Source organism: Xiphias gladius, chromosome 21 (assembly GCF_016859285.1).
Source record: "Xiphias gladius isolate SHS-SW01 ecotype Sanya breed wild chromosome 21, ASM1685928v1, whole genome shotgun sequence".
NCBI lineage: Eukaryota > Metazoa > Chordata > Actinopteri > Istiophoriformes > Xiphiidae > Xiphias > Xiphias gladius.
Genome location: NC_053420.1, coordinates 19,058,899 through 19,075,912, shown reverse-complemented (window position 1 = coordinate 19,075,912; position 17,014 = coordinate 19,058,899). Strand labels below are relative to the sequence as shown.

Below are 17,014 nucleotides of genomic sequence, written 5' to 3'. Positions count from 1 at the left end.
CAGTGGTTAGAGAAACCCAGTATTAGTATGTCATTAAGAGCTGCTGGCAATAAAGTGGTGCAACAGTATTTATTCATGAGGTATATTTATGGATCAGCATATTAAATTATTCATCTATGTCTGGATGATGTCTGTGAAAAGTAGCAGATTTATTTTGATTATCTAATGCTTGTCAGTAGAATATACCGTTGTACTTTGTATGTGTATATCTACCATTGTTTCATATGCTGAAGCTTCTGTAATATTTAAAATAAAATTCAAGGCAGTGGGTAGTCTTGTTGCTCTCAGTTGGCCCCATTCTGGTTCACATAAAGTCCCTTTTATGTTTTGCTCTAGCACTGGCAGCATCTTGTTATTTGTTGGTGTGTTTGTTATTGGTTGAATAAGCATTTTGTCGACTAGCATATGGAGGGGAAGCATGAACTAGTGAATGGAAAATCCCCACAGCCTAACAAGCTTTGGGCTCAGGGACAGCCTGATCCAGACCCAGCTCTAGACTCCTTTTCAGTCAGCTGGGCCTCTCTCTACTACTGGAGAGAGGAGAGGCTCAGATGAAGAGACAGTTTCCATGATGAATAATTCTGTAATAATGTTGCTTGTGAAAGAAAAAGCTCAAGAGTTAGAAAAGTATGAGAAATCCTGGCAGACACAAAAATTAAGGAGAATGTGTCTTAAAATGTTAATCCCGAAACAGCAGATAATTAGAAAGTGCCAGCCCCCTTCTTTCATCACTGTGCCCCTGTGGCCCTCACCATTTCCCCAGCTCTACCTCCATGTGGCCGTGCCACAGTTCAGATCAGGCATTGCACGTGACACTGCTTACAACATTGCAGCTCAGCCTGCTTTGTAGGGGGCCACAGCCGATTTGTGTGATCCAAACAATGGCCTTAGTTCTCTTGTGGCCCACCTCCCTGACCTACCCCTCTGCCATCACTCCACGGACTGGAAATGTGCATGTGATCTAACTCTGTGTGTAGCAGCTTAAAGACTCCACTCGTGCAAGGTGTCTGAAATCCAGCATGCTGTAATCTTGTTTTGATAGATGTTCAGTTCTCCGTAGTACAGAAATGAAACCGTGGAATAACCTATGGTTCTCCACAGGAAAAGAATTGTCAAATCTTCAGCATCAGTTTTCAGTCGTTGGCACTGTCACAAGAAGGACAGCTTGCATAGGTCAATGATGGAGACACCAGGATAATTTTCCTTTTCCCTAGAGGCCCTAATTGAGCTACGGAAATCATAGCTTAATCTGTACTGGCCAGCCTGTGTGGATCTCTCACTGAACTAGTTCCGCGAACTGCGTAGAGGAATAAAGGGAATAGAAACTTCTTAAAGTAAAAATGGTCTGGGCCTGCTAACCTGGCTCCCTCACAGTAGAGGGATGTTGAATAAAAGACCCTGTTTAATTCAAATTAGCAATGCCTTTTCCACTGCGGTCTCGCTGCCAGCTCGCACAAGAATGAAGCCTTGTGGGGCTCTGTCCACTTCCTGTGCATGAGGTGTTCCACTTGGTCTTCTGTGTCTCTACTCTGCTTTTTCTCACTTTTTCCCTCTTTCTCTCTCTTTCTCTCTCTCTCTGTCTCTTTGTCTCTTACAGTTTTCATTTCCAAATATTGCCCTCCCTCTTCTACACTTACTGGATATGGGTCGACAGATGTTGGAGGGAAATAATGGGAAGAGCTATAGACGGGGAGGGATTGAGCAGGAGGTTGGACAACCAACAGCTTGATTTTCCACATAGGCAGAGAAAGATGAGCCCTGTAGAGGAGTGATTGGTTTCAAATAAAGTTAATGCATGGGAAGAGGGAGAAAGAAAGTCTTTGAAAATTAGAAGTGACTAAGAAGTAGTCAAATGAACTATCAAAATTCTTTTAACTTCTTATTTTGTCTTTAAGAGCAACATATAATTATCTGCCATGATTCAAATACACAATTCAACAAATGTGTTTGGAACAGGCAAATATTTCATGTGAGTAACTGCAATACTGCAATACTTTTATAAAGACATAAATGCTGTTAAAAAAAATCACTGTGGGTAACGTTATTGTGAATTATTGTGTCAAAATTTGCATTTTGGCGATACAGCACAATGTTGTGGGCAGCACGTAGACTGGTTGGACTTAAGGATAGAGGATGTGCTGAGTCATTAGTCTTTTTGTGGATGAAAGTCTGGTCAGAGTCACGAGGCAGGAGACTACATCCAAGTAAAAGAGTTCAGTATTAATGTCATTAAGGAGAAAAGCCCTCTGTGCTTGGCAAAGGATTTTAGGAGCATATTTACTTCTATATCGAGTTAAAGCTGCATAGATTTAGTATTTTTGAGGATTAGTTTTAGGTGAAGCTCATATTCACCCATATGTTTTCTTTCTCAGGGATCCCCAAGTCCTCTCTTAGCACACACTACTATACCAGCCCTGCATGCTACTACACTGGCGTGCCTATAGCTGGTGTTTTGCCTCTGGGATGGCTGTGTGTATGCTGTAGATGTAGTGAAGGTAGTCATTTGGCTAGGCCCGGCTCGGATAATGGCGTGTTTGTTGTTCCTGCTAGTTTTCCCTCGTGGCCATCTTATGCTGCTACAACGGTTCTTTGGATTTCTGCCTTGTGGTTGTGCCTGTTAAGCTGGCAAGAGGAAAAGATGAATGTAAATCCACGATGGAGGAGAAGGGAAAGGCAGAAGTATTGGGAAACAAGGTACAGGAACAAGGCAGCTAGCATAAGAAAAAGACGGGAGCAAAGGCTGACATTCATGCCTGTTTTTCTTGAACAAATGACTTCATTTTAGAATCTAAACTATCTCCGATACATGGGAAAATGAATTTGTCTTTCTCATGGTCTTACAGAGATACTTGATGAAGACATACCGGTTTGACAAAAATTTGTTTATGACACAGTGTACTGGCTTTCTCAACTTGTTTCTCTTTTTCCTGCCGTTACAATATGCAGCTCTGATTAATTACCGCAAAGCACATGCACACTGTGATTGATCAATCACTGTGCTGAGTCAGACAGATCCTGATGTTCATTGTCTCATTATCAATGTAGTTTCCTCACTTATTAAATAAATGGCCTTTGCTCTGTGATTATAGTACATCTGCTCTTTTTCCTGAGGGTTCATATTATATTTCATAAAATTATAATATTTATATTTCATAAAAGATATTAGTGGGGGTGGTCTTTATTTAGCGTCATAGACAACAAACCACATCATTTTATCTCTTGGTACTTGACACTCAGTGCCTGGACCTGGACGAAATCAGATACTTAAAGAATATAGGCAGTTCCAAAGACCATAAGGGGAAGTATTCAGTTAATGTGGTGATCAGTAGTTACCAGAGTCTTTGGTTTGGTGAGAAAAAATTAGTAGAGAGACTGTTTGCAGGCTAAGCAGTGAAAAACCACTTGGAAAGAACATGTAGAAGTCTACTAGACAATAGATTTTAGTTCAGTTTGTTCAGGTTCAAAGTACAAGTTGGTGTGCATCATCCTTTCCCTTTTGCTTTCTGTTGTTCATGTCACTGACGATGGGTCAGCTGGCAGGTATAGTGACTACACACCTGAGCTTGTGCTTAGAAGAGGAAAAAGAGGTATTATACCACTTTGTTCATCTGCTAATCAGGAATGGATCTTGAGCATCTTTGGTTGTCACGTAGAGGAATATCCTTTGTCGGCCCACTGCAATTATTGTCTGATAATATTTAAGGGTTTTGCCAGTTAGTATGCCTAACTGAGTTGGCCCATTGATTCCCAATAATGGTAAGCAGGAAGGATATTTCAAAGTCAGTCTTCATCTCACCTGTTTTTACTGTATTCATAGCCAGAGTGTTTGCTGCACACCCACTGCAGGTCACCTCTGTCTTGTATCTGGGCGTAGGATGGTTTGTGATGAGACCCACCACAGTGGAGCCATCCACAGATATTAAGCAACAGATAGCTTGATGTGCACTCGCTGGTCGGGATGGTAGAGAAACATTTCTGTGCTGTAGCCGTCTGACAAATATGTTGTCAAACCCAAACATTGACCACTGTCTCTCAGTAAGTCTGTCATCGACTGGCAGATTGAAAGGGTAGTATTTTATAAAGATTGATTTTAAAGTGTTTCTGCTTTACTGAGGAGTTTATAGTCAGGACAAAATGAATGTAAGAGATAAAGAAAGAAGGCATATGACAAACACCCTAGGGTAAAATCAATCTTAGGAAATCTTGGCTACATGGTATTTAGATACAAGTCCCTTCATGGCTCCAAACAAATCTGCTTGCAACAGGGCTGTGAGCTCTGCTCACAGAGAAGGTGGTGCAGTGATATCCATTTTGGTGTGAGATTGTCCTTGTGTTTCTCCCTGCCGAGAGCGGTTCTTATTGCAAACCAGAGCAGAAAGAACAATTTTATTGACTAAAGTCGACAGAGGCGCAGACAGACCCCTGCAACATACACTGAACCCTTTTAGGAAAAGGCTTTTTTACTTTGATATACAACGCTGTTCAAGTGCACATTAAATATACATCAAGTAAAAATTATTTATTTGACTAAGGAAGAAACACTATTTTGGTTGCATTAATGGGTTGATTATAGAGCTGAAATGATTAGTTGATTAATGCATTAGTTGATTGACCGAAAATTAATCAGCAGCTATTTTAATAATTGATTAATCATTTAAGTATTTTTTTATGCAAAGGCAAAAAAGATGAATAAATTATGAAAATGATCGTTATTGGTGATTACTACTAATAATTTCATCCACAAATATATCTAGCCATCTTGCAGGAGTTATCTGTAGGTTCATCCGTTGTCTTTGATTTGTTTGATGCACTACATATAATACACACAGGTCAAACAGTGTGTTTAATCAGTAGAACTGATAATTAAACAAATTAGTAGTTAATCAAGGGGAAATAATAAAAGAGCCAGAGTTCTCTTATGTTAATTCAGGAACAGGCAAAAAGTTTAATAGCACAGCTTAAAAGTAATTATTTATGCGATGGAATGTTACAGAAAAAAATAAAAAAGGAAGGAAAAACTGTATTTGGAAATAGTAATAAACGCAATAAATGTAATGTAATAAATACAACTTCTTACTTGACCCTTTTCAGTTGACCATATTTGTATTTATTTTTCTCAGGTCCACACAGTACTGTGTCACATTGTCCTCCCAATGAATACCAGTGTGGAGGAACAGAGCTCTGCATCCACATGAGCAAACTGTGCAACGGGGATCCAGACTGCACTGATGGCTGGGATGAGGGACCACACTGCAGAGGTATCACACGCATCCACATCCGTTCTATTGTTAGATTTTTTTTGTTAATTTGAGTGTAAAAAGGGGTTAATAATACAATTCTAGTGCTAGTGCATCCTTTCTGTGTGAAAGAAATGGGAGTGGAAAGTTGGACTGGATTTATATTGTTCCATTTGTCATTTACTATTTGTACAGTTCTCACTCCTGAACTCTTCACACTGTGAAATAAGAGTGAAGTCACAGTAACAGATTGATACCACATTATGTGTTGAATTGCACCATGTTCTGTGTTAAAACTTGCTGTGTGTGCTGTTCTTTATTTTCATCAAGCCACATATCTGTACGCTATAAGGACACAACCAACTGTACGTTTGACATTCTGTATCTCTACCCTTTCGCCATTATATTTGAAGCAAGGCCATTAAGAATTTATTCAGTGCAATACTCATTAAAATAGGGAACTTGTCACTGTGAAACCAGAAAACTAGGAAGTAATTTATGATGAGCCTAAAGAATGTAATCATCTGTAATAGAATGTGCTGATCGGCTTTACCGCACTGTGAGAATGTTATTGTGCAAAAGACCTAAGTATCTTTACCGGACAGATGAATTATTCCAGCAAAGGGTGGAATGTAAAGGTAATGTCAGTTGCACCGAGTACTTCCTCTATTGGAAGGCATTAATCTAAATCCTGAAACATGTCACGTGAATGTGAGAATAGCCAGCAGACATCATTACTACTGCCTCATTGATATATAGCCTGAAGTGTATGTCATGCTTGAATAACCCTGATTGGTATTAATGATAGATTTTCATTTTGCTTGATACGTACATACACTGCCTTTCTCATCCCCAATCTGAACAGATACCAGCAGCTAGGATACAGAACAAAAACAAAGATTTGATTTTTATTCCAAGGCTCTGAGATTTTCTTTCTATGACTCAGAGTTAAATAGTAACTTGACCATCTCTTGCTTTCCTGGGGGTCAACCTTTCATCCTTCTCCCTTACTGAGGTGGGAACCTGTCTTTTCCGTATTTGTTTTTTCATCTCTCCAATACACTTAGAGTTAAAAAAAAAAAAAAGAGCTGGGATGAAATATTTATCAACGAAACATGGAGAGAGGCACGGGAAAGGACATCAAATTTTCATGCACTTTCAGACTGGCCGGTCTTTGAGGATAAGATGGACGTGCCTGTGTGCGTGTGCACATGTACGATTGTGTATGTGTGTGTATTCACCTCATGGCAGGGACAAAAATCTACCCACATGTGGGGACGCAGCAGCTTTCTGGTGACAATCATGCGGCTGACCAGTTATTTTAAGATCAAGACTTGGTTTTGGTGTCTAAGTTAAAATTGGATTGAATGGTTTGGACTTGTATTTTTGTGTCTGAAACATACATATCTCAACATGACATCTTTGGTTTTCCAGGGGGTGTCAAGTGTCCCAGTCAGGGATAATCCAATTGATATGAGCTGTTTGCAATCTGAACCAAAGCAGAACATTTTATTTACTTTTATTTGCTCCAGAATAAATATTTTATGGTATGTGTCATTGTAGGTTGTTGACATTGTTGCCCATGTTGGTTTTCTAAACACATCTCACTTGTTTGGTGCTCAGACTTGTTTTGGAAAATTCCGGGCACATCTGTAATTTGACCTGTGGTTGTCCCAGCAAGCCTCTGGAGTGCAGCATGAAAAACTTGTGTACTTGTTGCCTGTCTGGAATATTCATTACCCTGTAAAGGGATTGGCAGCATTGTCTATTTGTTTTGTTTTTTGCTCACCACTTATAGGTGTTTGGAACTGTTCAGGTTCAAGTTTAACTTTATCATTGATTTAGGAAATTTATTTGGTCGGTAGCACAAAAGTCTGTACAGTACAGCTACAGAATTGTGGGTTTTGTTTCTTTTATCTTAAGTGTGGCGCCTTGGAGAGATTCTGATCCCGCTCTGTTACTATCTCGCTGGAAGTGTTATGTTAGTGTGAATTGTCTGCCAGAATTTCTGGACATAGTGAATCAATTGTGACTGATAGAGCTCAGCCTGGTTTGACATGGCTGTGTCTGTTTGACTATCATTGTCCCCCGGGACAGGCAGTGTGCTGTTTAAAACTCTGCTGAGAATCCATTATGCAGTCAGTCGGCTGACTGGAAGGTTTGATTGTAGTGCATGGTGTTCCTGCCCTTCTATATTTAATGTGTTGTTAGCTTTGCAGATGGTTGAGGTTAGCAGGAAGGTACTGTTTGTGAATGCCAGTCAGTATATAGAAGTATTTGTTTGACTTCCATTCAGAGGTTTTGTATCTAATACTTATTTTACTTACATGAACAATACATCTTAACATCAATTCAATGTTCAGCTTTAAAAATGAAAAATGAATGCCACATTTTGATGTCAGTATGACAGAATCAAAGAATTTAAGTGTTTCTATCCAGACTCATTTTTTGAACTCACCTTCAGCAATTTACACATGCACAAATCACTTGTAATGTAAAAACAGCCAATTTTACACGATCTGTGTAGCAATAAGAAGAAGTGATATATATTGCTATTGTCTTTATCAGGAGATGAGATGAAGTCTCATTCTGGAAAATCACTTTACTAAAATGGGTTGAGTTTCCCTTAGAGTTAAAATTCACTTTGCAGCCATACTAACAATAATCACTACTATGCATTTCATCGATGACTTTTTTCTGTACATTTATATTCAGTTGCCACACTTGAAATACACAAGGGCAAACTGAAATTTAACGTATCTGAACTTTTGGTAAAATTTGGCCCTGTGACTGCATCTAGCTCCTGTTTCTGTTTTGTAATTCTGGAAATGTTATGATCTTGGTGGGTCAATTTTTCCTTCACAAATATCTCAAAAGCCAAGGCAGGCACGTTATTTTTCCTCAGTACGAGAGTAATGTAGAGTGGTGGTTGTAGCCATATGTTCTTTAAAGGATAGCCTTACTTATAGTTGTGATGATGCATTAGCTTTGCAAGCCGTAATTGTCTACAATGTTAGCACTTCTGAAGATTCCTTTTATCAGATTTGGACTCATGCACTGAGCAGGGCCAAAATTTGGTCCTGAGAACTATTGTATATGTAGAGCTGTCAACAGTCGAACCGCATTCAGAACCAGAGAACAAAGATTTATGATGCAGCCCAGCTGCACCATAAATCCATTAATAAATCCATTACTACTGCTAATAGTAGTAATGGATGTGCACTTGGGACCAAAACAAACATTTAATCATCTGCCAAAATCCCTCTATCAAGGCTAAATGTAAAAATGTATCTTTACTACCATTATACTGAGCCGTTGTTCCCCTATGATTTCCCACTCAGAACTCTCACCAGAACTCTCACCAATGACGCATTCTTGGTTGAATAGATGTTTTTTTTGCTTTCAGGGCTACGATTCTGCGAGGCTTTCAGTTTCTGAAATGCTGAAATGTTGAAATGGAGTCACACTACATTCAGCCACACTTACTGTAGATCACGTCTCATGTCAGTTCTAATGCGTAGCTGATGAATAACTGAGGTGACTCTGAATATTTTAATACGTGCCCCATTGTCCAGAGGAGGCCGCAGAGAGTATAGTTCAACGACTTGGCCACACACATCAAGTATTTATGCACTTCAGCACCCTGCTGAGCTGTAAATGTTGCCCCTGATACCTACAGGCATACTTTAAGCTCCTTGTCTTCTGCCAGATAGTAGAAAGCAGGATGAATGAAACCTGAGTGATCACAGTTTAATTTATTGGTTTGTAGTGGTATGTTGAAGGGATTAATACATAATTATGCACAAAACAACCTCCCTTTAGAACCACTGATGCTTTGTTTTCAGCTGAATAACAACGTGGCAACGGGAAAGGATCATGAATACATACCCCTCCCTTGTTCCTGCATTTATTACATTATCCTGCTCTCTCCCCCTCCTTTTTTATCCTCAGAGTATATGTCCAACTGCTCACTCACGGCTTGTCAGGAAAACTGTGCAGTGACTCCAGGAGGACCTGTTTGTTACTGTAAGAGTGGTTATGAGATCAGCCCGGATGGGAAGACGTGTAAAGGTGAGTTCCTATTTACACATCAGTGATAACCCCGGTTTAGTATGTAATGGAGGCATATAATCAATAAGTCACAATGGAAAAATACCAAATGATTCATCTTTATGTTGATATATCTTTGTATTTTATTCCTGCATGAAATGACAAACAGCTAGTAATGACAGGATAAGAATACCACTGGATTTGTGTAAACTGTTGTTGGCTATGCAGCATCAACAACAAACATAAGCTTACGTGGCTTACGTGCTTCCCTGTCCAGTAACTCCACATCATTACTGAAGTTTTTTCAGCATCCAAAGCTGCACCAGTGTGTTTACTCAGGTTTTCGAGAAACTAAACCAAGTGCAGAGCACACAGCGGGGTAGTTCAGGGGCTGTGGTGTGTGGGTTATTTTCCACAAAAGCCTGTTTAGAAACATTGAAATCTCAACAGCCATTGCGGTTACAGAAGACTGAGTGGGATTGATGAACAACACTTCAAACCTCACGTATATATAGGTGTTTTGTCCAACAAGCACATAAAATATTACACCTTAAATGAATCACAAACTCAGCCTGGCAAACTAAACATGAAACACGGAATTGCATTGAAGAATTTGTTGTTAGTTAAGGAAAGTGAATACTTTTAATCAGCACTTTTGTATATCACCTGTGGAAAGCTTTATGTTTTTATTTTATTTTCCATTTGTGCTCTTTCTGAACTGAAATTTGTTGTTTCTTATTTTAACGGAGTATTAAGAACATCTGTGGTTTTTATGTTTCAGATTTTGATGAGTGCACTGTGTATGGGACCTGCAGTCAGTCCTGTACCAACACCGAAGGCTCCTACACTTGCTCCTGTGTGGAGGGCTACTTGTCACAGCCAGACAACCGCTCTTGCAAGGCCAAGAATGGTAAGTACCAGCAGACAACAGCATTGCTGAATCACTGACTGATACTGTAGAGACGTTCTGTTCATTTTCCTCCTGTTTACCGTTATTGTCCATCATTTTGCATTTCCAGTGCCAGTAGACCGTCTGCCTGTCCTGTTGATTGCCAACTCTCAGAACATCCAAGCCACCTCCCTGAGCGGCACTACAGTCCACAGCCTGCTGTCCACCAGCACCAAACAAACCACAGCCATGGATTTCCTCTATGCTCAGGAGACTGTCTGCTGGATCCACGTAGGGGACTCCCCCTCATCCACACACCTCAAATGTGCCAAGATCCCCAACCTGAAGAGCTTCACAGAGGAGAGAGTCATCAACATCTCCCTCAGCCTGCACCGTGAGTACACCGCAACATTTATAAATCACACTGTGATAGTTCAGCTGGCATTTAGTGAGAAGGAGCACTGCAGCGCAGAGGTCAGCACAGCATGATCTGCGCAGGCCAGAGTACACAGCAAAATGTTACAGCCCAATTGTCCACACATAATACACAATAACACATTCCAAGCAACTGCCTGATACTGCAGCATGGCAAAGTATGTGTGTATATGGTAATTTTTTTCAGGATTTTTTTTTATCCCTGGCAGCCACATATAACATAAATTTCCACTGCAAATTTCATTAGCTTGTCCAGCAAGTGCTGCAGTAACGGCACAAAGTCCAGAGGCATTATACATAACCCTTTGGCTACACAGCAATCTATCAAACATCTCATAATTTTTTCAGGCTGAATCCTCCAGCCTCCGTCCATTTTGGTTGTAGGGTTGTTTTTTCACAGTGAAAAAGACCTCGGACCTGCTCCAGAAAAGGTATTTTGAATTTTAATTTGTACATCACTCACATTGGATTCTGTGTGAAAAAAGCAGTCACACATTTTGTCTTGCTTCATATACAAAGGAGGATGATGAATTCCGTATTTCTTGAGCATTTAACTCAGAGAAGCATATTTCATGGTTCCATTATTCATGCAGGTCTGGCTAAAGTGAAGCATAGAAGTGGTGCATACAGCAGATGCATAAAGATGAAGCTAGATTACTCCTGCAGAAGGTGGACCTTGAAACTATTAAATAAGCTGGCTACACATATGTTTGACACATACACGCAATTAAAAGAACACGCCCAAACCGTATTTACTAGAAGTTGGCCTTTACATTGCATAGTAAATACAGTAAAACTAACCAGATGTTTTCAGGTCTGTTTAAAGTCCTGCTACTAACTGATGCTGGAGTCAGATGACATTTATCTAACAGATCAGAGTTTTAAAATAGGGATAATAAAGCCCAGCCATGGCCTACAGACCCCGGCTGGTCCTCAAACTATAGTGTAGTTGCCGATTTAGCTGAGCCTGTTGGTCTGCAATTTACTCATGTACACCTGTGAGTTGTTTTAAATAAATTTAACTTTTAAAGTCAAATGTAAACAGGTGGGCATAAAAATGCCCAGACATGTAGCCAAGACTGAACTGAGTATTAAAACCTGTGGAATAGAAGTGTCCTTAGAATCTCTATGCTTGTGCATAGCCTGTGAGTCACATATATTATGATACCACATTAAAAGCAGCTGTGTTTTTCCGTGGCTCAAGTTTCGTTTTAGAAAAGACTGAAGATTCTTTTTCCCGAAGAAATGAAACTAAGTCAGAGAGACGGTGGCGATTTAAGGAGCGTGATTGAATGCAGACGTGTATACATGCGTGCTCCTGATTGTAGAGAACCTGTGGGTTTAAAGCCACCACACCCGCACCCTGCTTCCCCTCCCTCCCTTTATCACTACTGTGCCTCAAGCCCCATATTCCTAGCCAAGTCACTGTCTGGTTTTTGGGAAGCCCGCCTTCTGTGAGTCTGAAGGAAAGCAGTAAATGAAACAACAACCTCAGCCTCACAAAGCCAACAAGGATGCCCCATTGTGCTATCTTTTGGGGAGTTTAGTTGACAAATAGTTTGTTACATCTGCATTGTCATATGTATCTGCAAACGTTAATTAAAGGACTTTACCTTGAATCAAAACAACATTGAACCCACTCAGTCATTATGTTCATATTCTCTTCCCTGTCCGTCCCCAGTTCTCACCACAGTCCCTTAACTCCACTTCTAATCTCTACATAAGACTTAGGGTCATGCAGAAATAGTGTCATTGTATGGAATAATATATCTCAGTTTTACTCCTCTTCTTTCCGTTTTATGTTTTTTACTTGCAAACATTGTGACCGATCACATTCACTCAGTGTGCAGCAGCTTGTCTCCATTCACATCCCTTTGTTATGTGACTAAAGAATGCATTAACATGACAGAAATGACTTTCTCAGTGCAGACCATCAGAGAAAATGAAAAGACCAAATGATGACAGTCAGGCAGCTCTGTCTTCCACATGCACACACAATGTGGTGTAGTTGTCATTTGAAAATATGTTAATTTCAAACCAGATGATATCCGACATCCTCGGAATAATGAAAATTATGCATCAGGCATTTTGGCATCCCTCACAGTAATAAGATAAAGAAGTCTGATGCACCTCTGTGTCTATTTTGAGCCTTGCAAAAACCAGATCTGTTATTAAATTATACAGTGTATCTCTTTAGTCAGGCTCATGTAGGAAACGAGACATTATAACACCTATCTCAAAATGACTGACATAGTGCCACTATGATATAGAAATTTTCTATTAAGAAAAATGTATTTGTGAGTCATATAAAAGAAACAAGAATTATCACTGTTGCTATAATCGTGCAGCAGTGACTCAGCTCACATTGGACTCTGCAATTTAAGGATCAGAAGAATTTGCAGGAAATTCCAGCAGCTTCAGATGGGTTCTCCACGCCTGTCCCCCACACACGTGTGTGCCTGCGCACTCACACACACAAACCTGTGCTTGTATCTTGGTGAGGACACTGATTGAAATATTGAAATAATGCATTCCCTAGCACCTTACCCTAACCTTAACCGTCACAACTGAATGCCTAACCCCAACCCTTACTTTAACCCTAACCTAAATCTATTTCTAACCCTAACAGTAAAACCAAGTCTTAACCCTCAAACAGCCCTTTAGAGACTTGTCAGAGAGCGAGGACTGGCCAAAATTTCCCTACTTTCCCAAAATGTCCTCGCTTTCCCAAAATGTCCTCACTCCGTAAGGTATATCATTCAAATTGGTCCTCACAAAGATAGAAGTACAAGTACACACACACACACACACAAAAAATGTAGAACTGGCTGAATTTAGGAACAAGGACAGGATGTGCATGACTGATGATGATGGATAAGAGCTGTTTTGCTGAAATAAAGGAGGCAATTGAAGGGCAGTGAACTTCCTTTATCCAACTGACAATAATACTTTTTTCGCGTCTGTAGGTGTATGAGCGAGATGAGAAAAGGCTTAGGCATTTCGATTTTTAATAACACAAACCAAACTGAAAGAGGAAACTGCGTCATGATCATCTGTTTTACAGAGCAAAAGCAACCATCTGGGGACAATTATACACCTGAGGTGATGGAATATCCATATCCTTTGAACACTCAACTGACCCCAAACAGCGTGCCTAGTGTCAGGACAAAAAAAAAAAAGTACAATAAAAAGGGAAGATTTTTCTCATCTGTTGCAGTCCATAATCTGGAGCCACTGCCCAGAGTTGATCTTTCGGACAGGCTCCTGGCGTGTGAGTATGAAAGAACAGGAGGAGCAGGGTTTATGCTTACAGTAAACATTGAAGGAACCAGCAGCAACCAATGGCAAGGGTGAACTTACAGGAAATGGTGCGCGTGTGGTTGGAGTGACTCATGACCTCAGTATGCCCAAGACCAGATGTGTTGGCCCCCCCAAGACTCTCTCGTTCACTCCCAGTTTCTACTTTCAGAGTTCACGAAACATACACTTACTCTCATTCTATATTTGACACTGCCTGTTTCTCGCCATTGCTTATTATACCAGTCGCTCAAAATCACTGGGAAACTTACAAAAGTGGTGATGGATCATATAATTTCCGTGTGGTAATGAATAATGTAATTTATTTTTTCCACTAATTTTAGCTTTTGTTTTAAAATCTTACCGCTTTCTATGACATACAGCCTATTCTAAATGAGCTGTGCTCGTCAGGCGTCAAGTATTTTAGCCTGTGTTGAGAAATGCCTTATTGAAAGAGGAAGCAGCTTTTTAATACATATAGTCCAGGTGAAAGTCAGCCTGATTGGTTGTTTCAAATGTATGGCTGCTGAGAGTTCTCCCTAGGGGAAACCTAGAAATGAAATAAAGTTGACACTGATGCTCCACATGCACAGGAGGACTGATCCCAGAGCTGTCACTAAGCCTCCCTTCCCTGCTTGTACTGTAAGAGCTCCAGTACCTGCCCCCACTCACTGCACAGTGAGCCACAGTGTGCTGCGTAACACAGACACTGGCCTGAAATCTCCTTAAGAGGTCATGTGCTGTTAAAAGGCAAGCCAGTCAGCACATTTTCAAATCCTCTATCCATTCAACAAGTAGTTCAAGTTTAAACCCCCCTCCCCTTTGCCACACATACACATTAACCCTGAACTATGAAAGATATTTTAGTCTTAAATCTACGCTTGAGTCCCTCGAATTATCCACTTCCATTTCCCTTGGTCCTATGGCTCATGTGGACCTTAACAAAACAACATTTAGAGCCAAAAAAGGTTTTTGTTTTTGTTTGTTTGTTTTTTCATTTCATTTTTTCATTCTCCCCCCTGCCTGTGACGCTTTCCCCAGATGGGAGGGTTGTGGGAGCGTTTTGGAGGGTGGGAGGTTAGGAAGGGGAAGTGGGGGTTAGGGTGTATGAGCACTGGGTGTCAAAGCTTCAATCACCATTTGAAAGTGTCCGTTGAGAGGTATAAAAACCATATCAGCTCCATTAAGAGTAATGCTACTGATATGAAAACACTACTGATCACCTGTGTTAGCAGCATAGCTCTCTTAGTGAGTTCCTATGAAGATGTAACTCCCTCACTTCTGCTCATAAATATAATTATTGGAGTAAAATTCTACCTAGCATTGCTCCATTTAGCAATACATTAGCTAGACATCCACTTGGCTGTTGTTTTTCTTAGACCAACAGGGAGCAGAGGGATGGACAAGAAAACACGTAGAAAACACGTTGTTTAGAGAGAGGAGAGAAAAAATGAAGAAGGCAGCCAGTTCTGTTTTTTCAATTATGCTGTGTTTTTTTTTTATAGCATAGTTTCAGACAGTCAGAGCTGCAGTTAATGAATCCAGACTGTTTTGCCACCTCTGGGGAGCAGACATAGCAGAGGGATAGGAGGATGATGCATGGAGGAGGAGGAGAGAGGGAAGGAGAATGGGAGGAGATAGAAAAGTCTCTGGCACTGGAGCTCTGGAGCCATTTCTGTTTAGCAGAAGTGGAGGAAAATGGAGAGCAGGGGGTGTCAGAGAGCACGGGATGCACATTTTTTCAGGGCTTTCAGTACACTTTTTGAATATTACACAATCTCTGCTTTTCTCCCCCTTTGTTTATCCGTTGCCTAATCAGTGTATCAGTGTGTTGTTGGGCAGCTGGGAGTGTTTAAACAGAGAACTCTGTGTTAAAAATTAAGAGCACCTTTGGGAATACAGCCCCTGTTTCCCATAAACCTCAGAAATGCTGTTGCACAATGGCCAAGTTTCCCTGGTGGAAATCAGATCTCTATTTCTCTCATTCTTTCTTCTCTTCTCTGTCTTCTGTCTTTTCTCTCACTATTTCTTCCTTTCCCCGCCATCCCTGCATTTTTCCATTTTCCACTCAAATCCAAAATATTTAAAAGTGTGTCATTTCCCTCCCTTCGCTAGTCGGGCTCTTCAGAAAAATGTGTCAGTTATTCTAAACACAGAGGGCTCCTCTGGAATTACAGTCAGATTTCTTGGTCCATAGCTGGTAAGATTTCAATGTGCGCACTTTTATTTCTCTCTTATACAGAAGAATCTGCTCCATCATTTCCCCCAACCCATTTTTTCTTTCCTGGAGAAATTGATCCTCTCCCCAAATCGGCGCAGTGACCTCAACACCCCAGTAAACAAACCAACACATTAGACCTTCACCCTTAGCACTGAGCACTGCATGATCAAGGACCCCTGCTGCACAACTTTAGTCCTGTATCTGAGGGGTTTGTGTACGTGTGTAAGGACAGTTCTGTGCAGAGGCGAGCTCATGGCAGCTGTGAAAATACAAGTCTTGTGGTTTGGGAAGCCCTCGTCCCAACTCTTTCTAGTTTTACGGCCTCATTATAGGTTTTTAAGATCTCAGTATGTAAAGTAACTAGTAAGTATAGCTGTCAAACAATGTAGTGGAGTGAAAAGAAAATGATTTACTCTAAAATATAGTAAAGTGAAAGTAAAAAAATATAGTTAAAGAATAAAAAATATAGAGTACAAGGAGTATTATACTCAAGTACAGTACTTGAGTAAATATACTACAGGAAATGCATCATTCTGGATTTTTAATATCTTCACATCTCCTTTCCTTCAGCTTTAACAATAGCTTTCATTCTCTGATCCTTGGCTCAGACTCAGCACGTCTGAGCTGGTGTTTGACGAAAGGAAGGAAGAGGAGGGAAAGGGAGAACTAGAGAGAGGGGTATATTAGTGTCTCATGTTATTCTTTTTCACTAGTTTTTCTCCTCTTTCAGACCCTCCCTATGTGGTCTGGTCTTGCACCACATTTAGAACAGTTTGGATAGATCAGGAGTATTCCAGTTTTTCCTTCTCCAGCCTTGTCTATGTTGAACTTCTGCAGACTGCAAATGTTCCAGAAAAGTGCCTGTGTGAGGCCATCTGCAAACGT

The 17,014-nt window shown here is 40.4% G+C and overlaps 1 protein-coding gene across 1 annotated transcript in view; it reads left to right on the top strand.

Annotated features, from left to right (window-relative positions):
• The window catches only part of LOC120807505 (low-density lipoprotein receptor-related protein 1-like), a 93,076-nt gene that overhangs the window by 26,141 nt on the left and 49,921 nt on the right, over positions 1 to 17,014 (top strand). Inside the window, 4 exon segments of the mRNA XM_040159647.1 lie at positions 5,121 to 5,258; positions 9,189 to 9,308; positions 10,069 to 10,197; positions 10,307 to 10,570. Of these exon segments, the coding sequence (XP_040015581.1) occupies positions 5,121 to 5,258; positions 9,189 to 9,308; positions 10,069 to 10,197; positions 10,307 to 10,570 (651 nt within the window).